At 33.9% G+C, this 15,094-nt stretch overlaps 1 protein-coding gene across 1 annotated transcript; it reads left to right on the top strand.

The window, feature by feature from the left end:
- Positions 1–5,764: 5,764 nt before the first annotated feature.
- On the top strand, positions 5,765–10,436 carry LOC114396661 (tetratricopeptide repeat protein 1-like). Its single transcript, XM_028358748.1, has 5 exons — positions 5,765–6,228; positions 6,906–7,085; positions 8,075–8,201; positions 9,407–9,520; positions 10,015–10,436. Exons 1-5 carry the CDS (start codon positions 5,959–5,961, stop codon positions 10,128–10,130), a joined length of 807 nt encoding a protein of 268 aa, XP_028214549.1. The 5' UTR covers positions 5,765–5,958; the 3' UTR covers positions 10,131–10,436.
- The last annotated feature ends 4,658 nt before the right edge of the window (positions 10,437–15,094 follow it).

Raw genomic sequence — 15,094 nt, 5'->3', positions numbered from 1 at the left:
TTGAGTTTCTATCCTACAAAATCACACAACAAAGAAAATATGTACAATTTCTACAAAAAGAACCATAAATTAGAGGCACAATGTTATTTCCTTGCAAATTTTCAATACCAAACTAACTTATGAATAGCAACTAACACACCACAAATTTGGAAGAAGCCTGGACCAAACTCATCGAAGTGGTCATCACCAACCACAAAAACACTGAAAATGCGATAAAAAAGCATAGAGACTCAAATAGGGCAATTGGCCAAACAATTGCAAACCTCTTCAATTGGCTTTTTTGCAGCCACCGAGGAGGGCCCAAAGAGCCATTGCAAGGCTATTATCTCCACCATAGGGGAAGAGATGAAAGCACATGCTAAAAAAGGACCGTCCTAGAGGAAGAGATGAAAGCACAAGCTAACCCTTCAACCCAAGGTATGCAATCCTCACTTAATCTTCCATTGTTTGATTTTAGCAAGCTAAGCATCCATAATAAAGGAGATGATGAGACAATGGCCAAATTCGAGAAATACATGGAGATGCTACAAGGGAAGAAGGAGGAGCCACCTATTGAAAAACTCACATGGAGACGCATGTTTGGCCTAGAGCCAGAAAACCAACCCTATATTGTTAATCCATTGCACCATACTTTAAGCCTATATTGATTTATTCTTTTCTAATACTTTAACCTTGAAAATATATGTTATATTCGCTACTACCCTTAACTTAGAGGTAGGAGAGCAAATGTCTAGGAATTGGGAAAGTCCTTAAGTTTGGACTAACAATAATTACTACTCAAGGGAACAAAGTAAAGGTACCTATAAGTTATCATGTGAACAAAGAAAAGTCTTTATTCTCTCTTGAAAAGTTCAAAAAGAAAATTGTGAAAAAATATATATAGAAAAATAAAGAAAAAATAAAGAGAGAAACAAAGTAAAGAAAAAAAAATAAAAGTTGAAGACAAGCAAAGTATGAATCTAATTGAAAAATTAAGGGTACCAAAGGATTGGTATGAAGTGAATGAAAATCCAATGAATAGACTAAATGCTTTTTTTCCTTTGAGTTACTTTTGAATATCTAGAAAAACCAATTTTCCTTGTTAGCCAAGCCCTATTACAAGCCACGAAAGTCCTTAATGATTTTTGCATGCATTTGATTTGTTGATTAACTTGAGGTGAAAGTCAAAGTTGAACTATGGTGTTTTAAGTTGTGAATTGAGTGAAACACTTACCCAAAGCTAGGTCAAAAGCTTATGAGTAAAACCCTTATTGTGATGACAATTTGATATGCCATTAAATTTGATTACCATTCTTTTTGCATATTTCTAACCTTGCATTTGATTTGGTTTTGAGCTAAAAAGTTGAATGTGGGCATCATACTTGAACAAAAAAATTGTTGAATAAAAGGGAATGCAAGAAGAGTGTGTATGTAACTTGTCATTGTGTATCCTTAGTCTTTAGTTTTAATTTGTCTTTTTTTTTAGTTTTAGTTTAATTTTTTTTGAGTCCTTACTTTTTTTAAGTAGTTTTTACTGTTTTAGTAGTTTTAGTTAGTCTTGCTAGAGGACAAGCAAGGTTCTAAGTATGGAGTGTTGATAAACGTCAAATTTACTATATTTTCATATGCATTTTGTGACGCTTATTTAACATTTTAGTTAACTTTAGGCCTTGTTTTGAGTCAAATTAGCTTTAAATTCAGTTTTTACTTTGTCTTGGTAAAATTTTATGTTTTGGTTATTTTTAATGATTTTTTTTTATAGTTTTTCAGCAGAAATAGGTCATTCTGGCCAAAGCTCCAAAGGTCCAAAATCAGCAAAAATTTCTGGAAGGAGAAATTATGAAAATTGAAGATAAAAGTTAGAAAAATCAAGAGCAAGATATTTTTCAAGAATAAATCAGTTGAAGAAGATAATTACTTGAATTAATTAGAGATATTATTTGTTTGTAATTTCTTATGATTATCTCCTTAATCAAGCCTAGCTAGAATTCTATAAATAGGAGACTAGGCATTCATTCTAACAATATAGAAGTCCCGAGCAGTTCTTAGAATTATATTTTAGACTTCCACCTCCTTTCACCTAGGAGAGAAAATGATGAATCATGTTTTACTTTAATTCTATCAATCCAATACTTCATCTTGAGTTCTTTATTTGTTTTCGTACTTAATGCTTTTGTTTGTCTGACCATCTTATAGATGAATTTAGGAATTGACTTGCGCTTTGGTGAGCCTTATTGAAACTCGAACATGAATTAAGTACTTAATTGAGATTATCTCTAGGGATAGAATAATCTTGGTTAAGTCTCGCTAATTCTCAACCATTAATGATGATTGCTTGTGTCAGTATGTTCAAGGGATTGGGTATCAAGCAAGTAGTTTAGAATATGCGACCATGTGGGAGCAAGGGTAGAATCCATTAGTGAATTGAGAATTAACAAGAGAGATGAGTAGAAAATTATGAAGTTACAGTAGATCGAGTGAATTCCAAGTCCGAACCTAGACATTCATTCATCAAGATCGATGTCACCATCCAAGTCTAGTATTTCTATCTTTACTTAATTATTTTATTGTCATTTAATTTTTATTGCAATTTATTTTATGTTATTTATTTCATGACAATCACAAAACAAAAATACAAAAATCTAGTTCTTATTTAAATAATTATATGAAATCCCTCCTTTATTCCTTTGGGAGACGACCTAGATGATAACTCAGTTACTACATCATATTGGGTTACACTTGGCTTATAAGTTGGATCTAACATGAAATAAAACCCTAACAGTAAACATATTGGTCATGTTCTATCAACTTTATTAGATGTTGTATTTTCATCCTTGGACCCCTTTTTTGGAGACGATATCTTTGACGTTCATTGTAAATGGTTTTGATGGTGCTAAGATTTGTCTAATCTTAATCTTTGATTGACGGCAAATTTTGGTCAGGCTTCATCATGTTTTTCATCAATTGGTTAACCATAGTTTTTTTTCACTACTTAAATGACCAACATATGAATGACCAAACAATATTTACATCACTTTATGGTGATGGACACCATATTCAACAATAAGTCTCCACCTTATATTTCTCACAAACCTCCATTTTAATTTAAAGGGACACCCACATTTTCTAGTCCAGTGGACTTGTGCACTAACTTGTCTTTGTACTATTTGTACTTCTTTCCCCCTTTTCACAACCTAGTATAACAATTTTATTTTACTTACTTTTGACTTATGAATGACAACCACAAACCTATGCTCCTTTCCTACACGTTGAAACCAATTAAACAAATCATCGTGCTTTTGAAAAACCTAAAAGAATTGAAAAAAATATTCAATAACAAAACACATAGAAATAAAAGTCTAATGAAATATACCTTATTAGTCATGAAATAACTAGAAAAGTTAGGATAACTTGGTTGTGTCTACATATCATTGTCTTCACCACCCACATTTTCATCATAATTATCCCCCATACCATCATTTTCATCATTAGGCTTGGTTCCATATAAAAGGTTGGGTTGATAAAAGAATTATTTTCCATCATTCATATTTCCCCATCCAATTGGCATCGTAACCTTGTCAGATATGAATGTATTTCAATCCATTGACCTACATAATCAATACAAAAAATATTGTTATTTTAAAAAATGCATAGCACAATAGAATCGTGATTCTGTTATGTAATATTTTGTACAGCACAACGAAATCATGATTCCACTATGTTGCCTAAAATATTACACAACAAAATCACGATTCTGTTGTGCAATAACTATGCAACACAATAGAATAAAAATTTTTGTAATGTAGCTTCATGTAAAGCTTGTAGGCCTTGGATCTTCTTCATCAATGGAGTCTTTTGCTTCTTGAAGATCAATGACGGCAGAATGGAGAAGGAGGAAAGGTGATTGGAGATGCCACTTCAAGGAGAAGATAAATCAAGAACAAGCTCACCACCATAAGAAGCCATGGATAAGAGCTTGAAGGTCGGAGAAGATGAGTGGAGGGAGAGGGAGAGACGGGAACAAAATTTTGAGAGAGAGAAGAGGGAGAATGAGGTCTGAACTTTGAATTATAATCTCTCAAAATCAAAGTTGAAAAAATGCACACACAAGACCTCTATTTATAGCCTAAGTGTCACACAAAATTGGAGGGAATTTTGAATTTCTATTCAAATTTTACTTGAATTTGAATTTGAATTTGTGGAGTCAAAATTTCACTAATTATGATTAATGAATTTCAGCTATGGTTCAACCCACTAATCCAAGGTCAAGTCCAAGATTCTCCACTAAGTGTGCTTAGGTGTCATGAAGCATGTAAAACATGAAGGACGTGCACAGAGCATGACTATATGATGTGACAATGGGGTGTAGCAAACAAATGCTCACCTCCTCCTTAGGTTGGTCCAAAATTTAATTGGATTGGGCTTCTCCCAATTCAATTAAATTTCTCTCCCAACACACACATCAAATAGTGCACTTAATCCATGTGAAATTACAAAACTATCCCTAATACAAAAACTAGTCTAGGTGCCCTAAAATACAAGGACTGAAAAATCCTACATTACTAGGGTACCCGTCCTACACTATGAAGTCCTAAATACAAGGCCCAAAAAATAATGAAACACTAATCTAATATCTACAAAGATAAGTGGACTCATACTTAGCCTATGAGCCCAAAATCTACCCCAAGACTCATGAGAATTCTAGGGCCTTCTTCTACATCTTTGACCCAATCTTCTTGGAGTCTTCTATCCAATGCCCTTCTTAGAGGGTAGGATTGTATCATTTTGTTACATAATGCACTGCACCACAAAATTTTGATTTCGTTATATAAAAAAACATGTTCACAATGGAATCATGATTCAGTTGAACAACAAAATCGAAAAAAATAGAATCGTGATTTTTGCACACTGGAATCATGATTTTGTTTTGATTACGAAAAAAAAAATACTTGATAACGTGTGAGTGCAAAGAGGGAAGAAAGGAAAAGAGAATGAAGATAAAGCAGGTAAGAACGGGTGAGGTAGGAAAGAGTAGTTTGATAATTGCTCTTGACTAGTAGTGCCAAGAGCAATTTTGTTGAGGTCAATAATAATCACCTTCCATTATCAAGCTCCCTTGGGCTTTGGGTTGGAGAGCCACAAAATGGCTTTGCTTTTCATGAATGGTGATACTTTTTTAATTTAGTTTTTATTTGAGTAGAATATTTACATTTTGGGTTATTGTAACTTTTGGCTTCATCCTTTTTCTTTTTTTAATCAAAATCTTGTTTAAATGCTAGCTTTATTCATATTATGTATGTTTGATTTAATTATTTTTTGAAAAGATGTTTTTTAAATATAATATAAGTTGATCTTTATAGGCATCATATATTTAATAGTGTGTTTGTTAAAGAGGAGAGAAATAATATCGAAGAGAAATTTTATATTTTTTATGGGAACTATACGTCTTATATTTTACTTTAATTCAAAAATATTTTTTCTATTTTCATAATTTTTATTTTCATCATTGAATTTCAATATTTTTTTCGAAATATTATCAATAATTGAAAATAATATTATATTATAATATAAATTATTTATCATAAATTTTATATATTCAAAATATCTATTATAAATTTTAATTTTAGAAAATAAATATTTATTATGCAATGCACATTCTAAATTTTGCACAGATGTTATTTTCCATTAGTCTTCGTTTCTTATCTTTCTTAATTATTAAGGAAAAGACTTACATAACCCGTTGTGCAAGGGTTAAAGTTCAGTCACACAAGTTAAATTTAAAAAGAGAAAAGGGGAAAAAACAAAATTCCCCAAAGGGTGTGTTCTGTTTTCGCTCATTCTAGAAACACCCATAGGTCGGCATTACAAGCACCATATTTCGGAAGCTGGAAGCTCACTCATTTTTTTCTGCGTCCGAGAATCGCATTTTTCTAGTTCCTGCGCATCCAAACGAGTCCTTAATATCGAACTTTCCTGAAGATGGTGTTGATAGAGCATGAAGAGAGCAAGCAGAGAAACGCGAACCCCTCCAACGCCGCCAACGACGATTCCGACGGCTTCGAAACCGCCAGCGACACCGATCTGGCCGGTGAAGGCGACGACAGTGGGGCCGGCATCCCGGAAGAACAGAATCGCACCGAACAGAGTCATACCGAGAAGCAGACGGAGCAAGAGCCGGAACACGATGCTCCTCGGAGCAGCGAATCATCCGAGAACAATGCCCTGATCAGTGAAGAAGAATCGAGACAGGTTCGGTTTTAAAATTAAGGGTTTTGTGATTAGGTCTTTCTGATTGCTACAATAGTTTTTATTTTTTTCTGCATTTATGTTATTTTTCTTGTTGTGTAATGAATTTTAATTGGAATGCTATAACCATTTTTTGGCCGTGTATTGGATTGCCATGCTTATGCTAAGGTTATTGATTTTTGTAATAATAGTTACTTTAAAAGTAATTTCTAGACTAATTTCTAATTAGTTCCCAGCAGGAAAGGATTGTATAATGAGAAATACTAGTAATATATTAACTTTCTTTATTGTTGGTTGAAATTTATTGAGAATCACAAAACTGTGCAGGACTCACTCCTTATTTAGTGAGTTTCTGCTCATGATTTTGCAGTTTCTAATAAATTTTAATCCAAGAGCAGAGATCATGATAAGTTGATAATGAGTGTGTTTATGTGTTAGAGAATTTGTAGTGTAATTAGCATTCCTCTTGTATAATACTTGGCTCATGTGGTTGATTGTGTGACTAATTACCGATTGACATGTTCTATTATTGGAGCACTATGGGTTGTGTGCAGATAAAAATCTTGTATTATGCGATTCAGACACATGGATTCATCAAACTATGAAATTGGTATATAACTGTATGTTAATCCCTTTGTGCATGTAAAGAGAATATTGAATGCTATTCAATTATGTGACAGAAAGCATTGAATCAAGCAAATGAAGCAAAGGTAGAAGGGAATAAGCTTTTTGTAGAAGGGAAGTATGAAGAGGCATTATTACAATATGAACTTGCTTTACAAGCAGCACCAGACATGCCTTCATCTGTGGAAATACGGTCAATATGCCATTCAAACCGTGGTGTGTGCTTTCTGAAACTGGTATGGTCTTCTTTTATGCTGTTTATGAGATTAGCATTTGTCATCATATTCCTGTGTTATGCTCTTCCACATGTGTCTACCAGACGAACTATTAATCTTAAAATGATGCTTGACGGCTTATGCATGGTGATCTAGCTTGGTCCTTGGCCTTTCTTTGTTTCCATTCACTTCAGAGTTCAGAATTAAAGGTTGAAATTCAAAGTTGGGTTTATTTTCTGTTACATACTGTTCTTGAAGAATACAAAACTAAAAAGTAAGTAGTTTTCATTTTGGTTAAAAATTATTATTTGCTCAATATAAAATATCATTAGTTTTAAAATTTAAATTAAATAAATGATAGAGAAAAGAGACGGAAAGTACAACCATGGGGAGGATAAGACATTTTGAAAACCCTAAAAGCTGAGATGTAACAAAAGCCGTGAAAAGTAAAGCATGCTGCGAAGCTGCCTGCATACCCGAAATTTGCATTTCCTAGAAATAGCCATGAGCAGCAGAACTGAACAGGGAAGCTTAAACTTAATACTCATAACAAGTTTAAGGGAAACGAGACAGGCTTAGAAATACAAGAATTATTATGTCCCAACTATAAGCAATTTCACATGTTTTACAGTTAAACATTGGTTGATGAGCATCAACCATGTTTCTTGCAGTGTTCAAATTTGAGGATAGATACTAATTTGCCAAAATTAGCTTGGGTATTTACATATTGATTAGTCTCTAATGCAATAAATCTGAGCAAAACCTGATCCCAATCTGCTTCAATAAAAAACGGTTCTGTTAAAGCAAACTGCAAAAGACAATAAGGATTAAAGCTAGATACTTATTCTTGTATTTTTACCTTTGTTTCAATTTTTTTAATAATATATGTTGACATTTTTTTTATCATTTTTATCCCATATAAAGCTACTATGGGATCTATGCTGACATCATTTTTGTGCTCCGTTTGTTATGTTTGCTTGCTTTTCTTTAACATGCCAAATATACCACAGGGAAAATATGATAACACAATTAAAGAATGCACAAAAGCATTAGAATTGAATCCTGTGTACATTAAAGCTTTGGTAAGAAGAGGAGAAGCTCATGAAAAGCTTGAGCATTTTGAAGAGGCTATTGCTGGTGAGTTCAAATTTTATTGTTGTATGGAGGGTAATTATACCAACCTCTGAGGTTTGCACTTATCACATCTAGCACTGCTCGTCCCTTGCTTTATGTCCCTACCATATGTAGGGTTCTTACTCTATTGTTCTTTGTAATTAACAAAGAGGTGTAATTTCTCAAATAAGAAAATGTGTCAAGTGTAATGAGCATAGTAGTCAATCGCATGCGATAGTGCTGCGATCGCTGGGCAGCGGAGCAGAGCGGCCCCTTGTCGCTCCTAAGACACTCATCGCGGAGTGCCTGGCTCTAGTGGTCGCGGCAGTGCCATTAGTGGGGAAAATCGTGGAGAATCACAGTGATTTGCGGGCTTTGCATCCGCTACTCTGTTTTGTTCGTTGATGGGCAAGGCTCTACCACCTTCGTTGTCACTGGACAAGGCCTTGCAACCTTCGCTGTCACTGGTGACAGCTTCTGTGACCTCCGTCATGCCGACACTGACCTTTCACGCATTCATCTGCATTGTCTTCCTCTTCCACAGGGGTGGTGCATGCTAACAGTGAAGTTTATGGGCTGAGTCTTAGGTTTCATTTCAGGGTGTTCCTTTTTTTTTCCGCTCGTCTGTTTTGATTTTTTGGGACCCAATTTGAGTCCAATAGCTTTATTATTATAATAATAAATGTAATAGTATAATATAAAAACTATTTAAAGTATAATATATAATATAATGAACTAAATAATAATAATAAAAAATCATAATATGTGATATAATAAATTAATAACAATATTAATAAAAAAATTTCTAAATAATATAATAATAAGAAATATACATAATAACTAAAAAAGAATATAAAATACTATTAAAAATACATATATTGTTACGTAATGCAAAGTAGATGTATGTAAAAAAACTAGAAAAACAATCTTTCTCTCTCTCTCTCTCCCTCTCCACACACACAAAAAAAGAAAATAAGAATAGTGGTCATCCCGCTATAGTGTTTTCCAGAGGTGGCCGCTCCCTGCCGCTATCCGCTATTAATTACCATGGTAATGAGTACAATCCTAAAGGAGGTTATTGTAATTATCCCTTTATTTTGGCTCTTAATGTATTAGTTCACAACTGTGTATTTAGCACACTAATTGCATTCTGATTCTTATGAACTTTAATATTTATGCATAACCAGCTCTTTACATTTTACCTTTTTTTAATAAAAAATATTTGGCAGATATGAAAAAGATCTTAGAAATTGATCTCTCAAATGATCAAGCTAGGAAAACCATTAGGCAGCTAGAGCCCCTTGCTGCAGAAAAACGGGAAAAGATGAAGGAGGAAATGATTGGTGAGTTTATTTTTGTCTTTCTCTTGTTTTTTTAATATTTATATTTTTTTTGTGGGGTGGTGTATCGGCTTTCTTTCATTGTCTTACCTGTATTATTATTATTATTATTATTATTATTATTATTATTATTATTATTATTTGTTTTTTTCGCCTATTAACTTGCACTTGCCACAAAACTACATGGCTTGATCCCCTAGATATCCCTCCCGTCTCTTTTGCTTTGTTTCTTTTTCCCCTTCTAATCAGTCATGTATTGAGGACTGTAAAGGTCGTGTGTTTTAATACATCTAGTTGTGTGTCCATTCTTAGCATAACTTCTTGTTCTCAAATGGTTCACATAGGTCGGTATTTACTATTCTGTTTCATAAAGGCAAACATATATTGTGAATAGTTCATAGCGGATTGTGCAGATGCACTTTATTTTTGTGACTAGTGATATTGAGTATAATTTACTGTCATCATTTGCTTAGATAGATAAGTGTTTCTTGATGCAGCAAAACTGAAAGACATGGGCAATTCTGTCCTGGGCCGCTTTGGGATGAGCGTAGACAACTTTAAAGCTGTCAAAGATCCAAACACTGGTTCCTATTCTATCTCATTCCAACGCTAATTTATGTAGAGCAAAGTCATAAACAGCAGCAAGCAAGAAAGAGGCAGTCTAAAGTGATACAGGTTTTAGACTCAGTTGTGCATGCAAGTTATTTGGAATATTTGAATGTTAGTTATGTATGAGAACTAGGGCATGTAACATTTCCTTTGAAAGGGCATTAAACTGCATTAAGGCTTCAGAACACGTCAATTGTTTTGAACTTTTGAAAAATACTACATTCGTCCCTATTTATATGACGTTGACTAATTTATGTATATTAGTATTAAATTTGTCTATAATTGTAATATTTTCAAACTTTGCCCTTAACATTATTGGGAGCCTATTTACCTTCTCCAATCTTCATAGGTGAGAGAAAGAGACAATTTAGATTAGCGTTCAATTATGGATTTAAATATATAAGGGTATTTTAGTAAAAAATAATTGATGCACAAGACAATTGAAATGAAGTCTCATAAAATGGAACAAGAAAATTTTAAAACTATATCTTATAAATAGGGATGGAGGTAGTATATAGCTTAACTGCATAATTCCATTGGCTTTTGAGAAATACTAGCAATACCTTTCACACTCTTTTTAACACTATTATCAAATGAAATTCTAGGTAGCCTCACTAATAAAGAATGGGCCCAGGTTTTCTAGTGGGACCAACATGAGAACCCAACATGAGACTTCACTTAATAATGGATGAAGTGTTTTAAAAAGAGTGTGTTGTTAGCATTCCTCTTGGCTTGTAATGTTCTCTGACTTAGCACCTTTTTTCCGCCTTGATGCTTATGGGTGCACTTGTTTGAGGATTTGGATGTTTTATGGTTGAAGTTACTTCACACTTGTTTGGTACAAGTACAACATGCATGTGACAAATGAAATTCTTTTGCTACTCATTTATACACCACCCTTCACATTTCTATCACGAAATTTTTATAGAAACATACAAAAAATAATTATATACAGAAACATACATGTTTTCCTATTATTTACATAAACACAATTTTACTATTCATAGTATAGATTCGGGTTTGAGAACCCAAATTTACATTGTGATTTTCAAAAATATTTGCAAAAGAATGTTGATAATTCGGTTCCCAATCCAAATTCTCAACGTGGTTTTTTTTTTACGAAAAAATAATTTTTTTTAAAAGATTAAAAATAATATAAATAAAGGAAATTAATTCAAAATAATAAAATTAAATAATATATTATAGAAGTAAATGGAGAATATCTCTAAAAGCAGTCTAGTTAAAGAAAAATAGTTAAAACCACTTCCATTGAAGAATTTTTTTTCCTTCTAATTTATATATATAAAGTGGAATTAAATACATTGATAACATAAATAGTAAACATAAAAAGAAAATTAAATTGCTTGATTAGAACTTTCAGGACATCTATTTTTTGAATGACTTGTTAGCATGCAGATTGAATAACATTTTGGTTGACATTTTTCTCTCTCATCTATATTAGTTCGTATTCTTGTTGATTTTGGTCAATTTTTTTTCCTCGGGATTGATATGATTGTGGTCCTTTATTTGGTGACCAATAATTGTGATGACACATGTCTGCTAACGGGACTTTCTACATACTTGACACGTAGTCCAATGTGTACACTGGATGTACATATTATAAGTAATCTATATTGATATGCTTACATGCATCAATGATATGTGCACATGGTATGTGCAGATTTTAAAACTCCTCACAATCACATGTTCTTTAATTTAGCCTCACAATCAATTTTTTCATTTGATGCTTTTCTCTCGAATTCACTTTTTCATCAACTTGAAACTCAAATCTTGGACGATTAAATTGCTGAACGAAGTTAGTGTTAGACTTAGTTTCTTTTTAATTGATGAATTTGGCCACAATGAGTGTGTAAACTTGTCTGGAGGCAATCATTGTATCAGCTTGAGTCCCACGGTCGATGAAATATTTGTTCAACTTCTCATACGTGACTCTGACTAAGGCACTGATTGGAAAATTTTTCATTTTTTTAGAATCGAGTTTAGTGACTGCCAAATTAATGGTCATGTGTCCTTACCGCTTTCCATCATCCTATGCCAAGGTCCATTGTTCCCTTGGAATTTGCTCAAGCTAGGCGGTGTCATATGGGTTGTCTTCTTGTAGTAGTTGGTAGTGATAAAAAACTCTAGTTGGGTCATGACATATCCTATTTGAAAAAAATGTAAATTTGACTGTTAGTTTTATTTTAAATGATAAAATGATGTGAATTAAAATTTTTAAAAATATTTAATCTATACTTAAGACATTTTTTCTTTCGCCCTTACTTTTAAATTGTTTTTGTAATTTTGCTCAATGTGTCCAATGCAAAACACATGCGATGAGTTGTCTGTTGTCCACCCACTGTTTGATTGTCTCGTCTGTATGCACTTTTGATTGTCTCGTCCCTATCAGAGATTAGGTATATGCCATGCTGTGGTGTGACAAAGGTTCTCAAGTTTTGTAAAAAAAAAAGTGTCAACCATCTGCTGTTTCACCCTCAGCAATGACATGCTAGTGGAAATATATTGTTTGTCCCATCTTGTGCAATTGCAATTAATAGCGTTCCTTTGTATTGTTCATGAAGTTATGTTCCATCGATTTGTGCCATGGGTTTACACAATGCAAACACATCAATGCATGCCTTGAATGATAAAAAAGTCTATGGAAAATGACCTTGTTTGGAATTGGTTTGCCCAATTCGTCTAGTGCAGGTTTTGGTTGGAATCTGACAATTGTTCCAGGGACCAATAGTTGCAATGCTTGTAAATATTTGGAAAGCATGTTGTATGATTCTTCCCAATTATCATATACCTTCTTGAGGGCCCATTGTTTTGCTAGTCATGCTTTTCGATATGTAATGGTGTAGTCGAATTCTTGTCTATGAATGCGATGAATGTTAGAATGGTTAGTTGCTCATTTTCTTCAACCATTGTAAGGATATTTTTGCCCGAGTTTGGAATCCATCTTATTGTGATTTTGTGAAATGGTGGGCATGATGCATGTGTGAAGTCTTTCAATCATTCTAATTTCCCAAAATTTTAAATTTTTGCGTTCTGATGCTTTAAGTTTCCTTTGACATCCCTTAGCTCGACAACACAAGACCAATGTATTCTTTGCACACCTCTTGTGTTTGAAAGTAACATGGTTCTTAACGTGTCACATTTTTATTGAGTGTTTGAGGTCCTTCAACTGATGGAATCACTGACCAAGATATAGCTTGTCATCCTGTAATTCAAATTGTTGTGGTAGGTTCAAAAAACACCTATAATTGAGGTTCTCAACCACTTGGTTGTCACCAACATTAGTGCAATTTGGATATGGACGATAGACATTTTCAATTGTTGTCGGTTGGAAAAGAAATTGGATGTCATTATCGTCGTTGTTGTTGATGTTGTTATAATCATTGATCGCCAAAATTTTGTCTTCATTATCATTGAAATCAGTAACTGCTTCACTCGGCTACCCGTTTTCATCATGATAGTCATGTGATATTTTGTTTCTTTAAGATTGAGCAACATGGATTTGAATAGTTGGTTGGGCATTTAGGTTGAAGGGCTTGTTTAGGTTCAAAAGTTAGGGTGTCGTCACATAGTAGTCTGTCTAATGATCCACTAAGCAGCTGCATCTATGAGCTAATGCATCACCAAATTCAGCGAGTTCAAAATGAGGGATGTAACAATCATTTGTGGGCATGCATAAGTTTGGGTGTAAGAAGATGGACCTTCATGTTGGCTTTCAATATGGTAGTCAATATATTGTGTTTGCTGAATTAGTTGTTTCAACATTAGTGGTAGAAAAAGATTGTTGTTCGTATTGTACGAGCAACTCAAAGCAACTTATGCATTCATGTTGGTTATAGACATCAATATCCTTATCGTCATTGATGGTAACAGCCTGGTAATTGAACATGCCTAACCTAACAGTTACGAAGTATCAATAAATGATTGTTGTTATGCTTTGACCTTGGTTTAGGCCCATCTTTTGTTGGATTTTTCTTTTCAAGACATTCAAGGTCATGCTTCTCTTCGTAGAAACAAGTACCTATTTTTCGTTCTTAAATAAGTACATCTAATTTATAATGTGATGATATGAGAATGTTGTACTGATAGATCCAACGATCTTCATCGCACTGACACTTTTAGTAGTCGAGATTGTATCGACAATTTTAACTACAATATCAAAAACAGTGTTTGTACCACATCTACATTAGAATTTATGACGCACAGTACAATGAACAGTGTTTGCAGGGTCTTCGTAGGATTTCTTACGCGTATAGTGACACACACAATGTCTTTGTAGGATTCCTAGCGCATAATGTCTCTACAAGATCCCTGACATGCACAATGATCCGACAAGATTCCTGTCGCGCACAGTGCCTCTGCAGAACTCTTGATGCGCACAATGTCGTTGGACAGTGTCTCTACAGGATTCCTGATGCGTGTAGTGTCTCTGCGCAGTGATCCGACAAGATTCTTGAGGCACAATGTCTTTGCAGGATTTCTGACACGCACAGTGTCTCTGCAGGATTCCAAATGCGCACAATGATTCGACAGGATTCCTGACACGCAGAGTGTCTCTATAGGATTCCTAACGCGCACAATGTTTTTGCAAGATTTCTGACATGCACAGTGTCTCTACACAATGATCCAGTAGGATTCCTGATGCTCACAGTGACAGGCACAGTGTCGGTAAGATTCCTGACGCGCATGATGTCTTTGTAGGATTCCTGACGCTCACAATGACATGCACCGTGTCTTTGCAGGGTTCCTGATACGCACAATGTTTGCACAATATTTCACACAATGTTTGCACAGTATTTCACACAGATTGCATTGTCACCTCTTAATGCGCATAACACTTCTTGATGCCTATAAATACCATACATCGAATTATTTAGAATCACGGAAAAAGAATTGTTAACAACTTTCATTGTGCAAAGGGAGAATGAAGACAATTTTATATGGAAACAA

This window comes from Glycine soja, chromosome 18 (genome assembly GCF_004193775.1).
Source record: "Glycine soja cultivar W05 chromosome 18, ASM419377v2, whole genome shotgun sequence".
Classification (NCBI taxonomy): Eukaryota; Viridiplantae; Streptophyta; class Magnoliopsida; order Fabales; family Fabaceae; genus Glycine; species Glycine soja.
This window is presented reverse-complemented; position numbering and strand designations above follow the sequence as displayed.

Excerpts from the sequence above, each read along its gene's own strand:
- LOC114396661 (XM_028358748.1), top strand. The coding sequence starts at position 5,959 with ATGGTGTTGATAGAGCATGAAGAGAGCAAGCAGAGAAACGCGAACCCC. Across the intron at positions 7,086-8,074 it reads GTGTGTGCTTTCTGAAACTG|GGAAAATATGATAACACAAT; the intron begins GTATGGTCTTCT and ends AATATACCACAG. Across the intron at positions 9,521-10,014 it reads GATGAAGGAGGAAATGATTG|CAAAACTGAAAGACATGGGC; the intron begins GTGAGTTTATTT and ends TTCTTGATGCAG.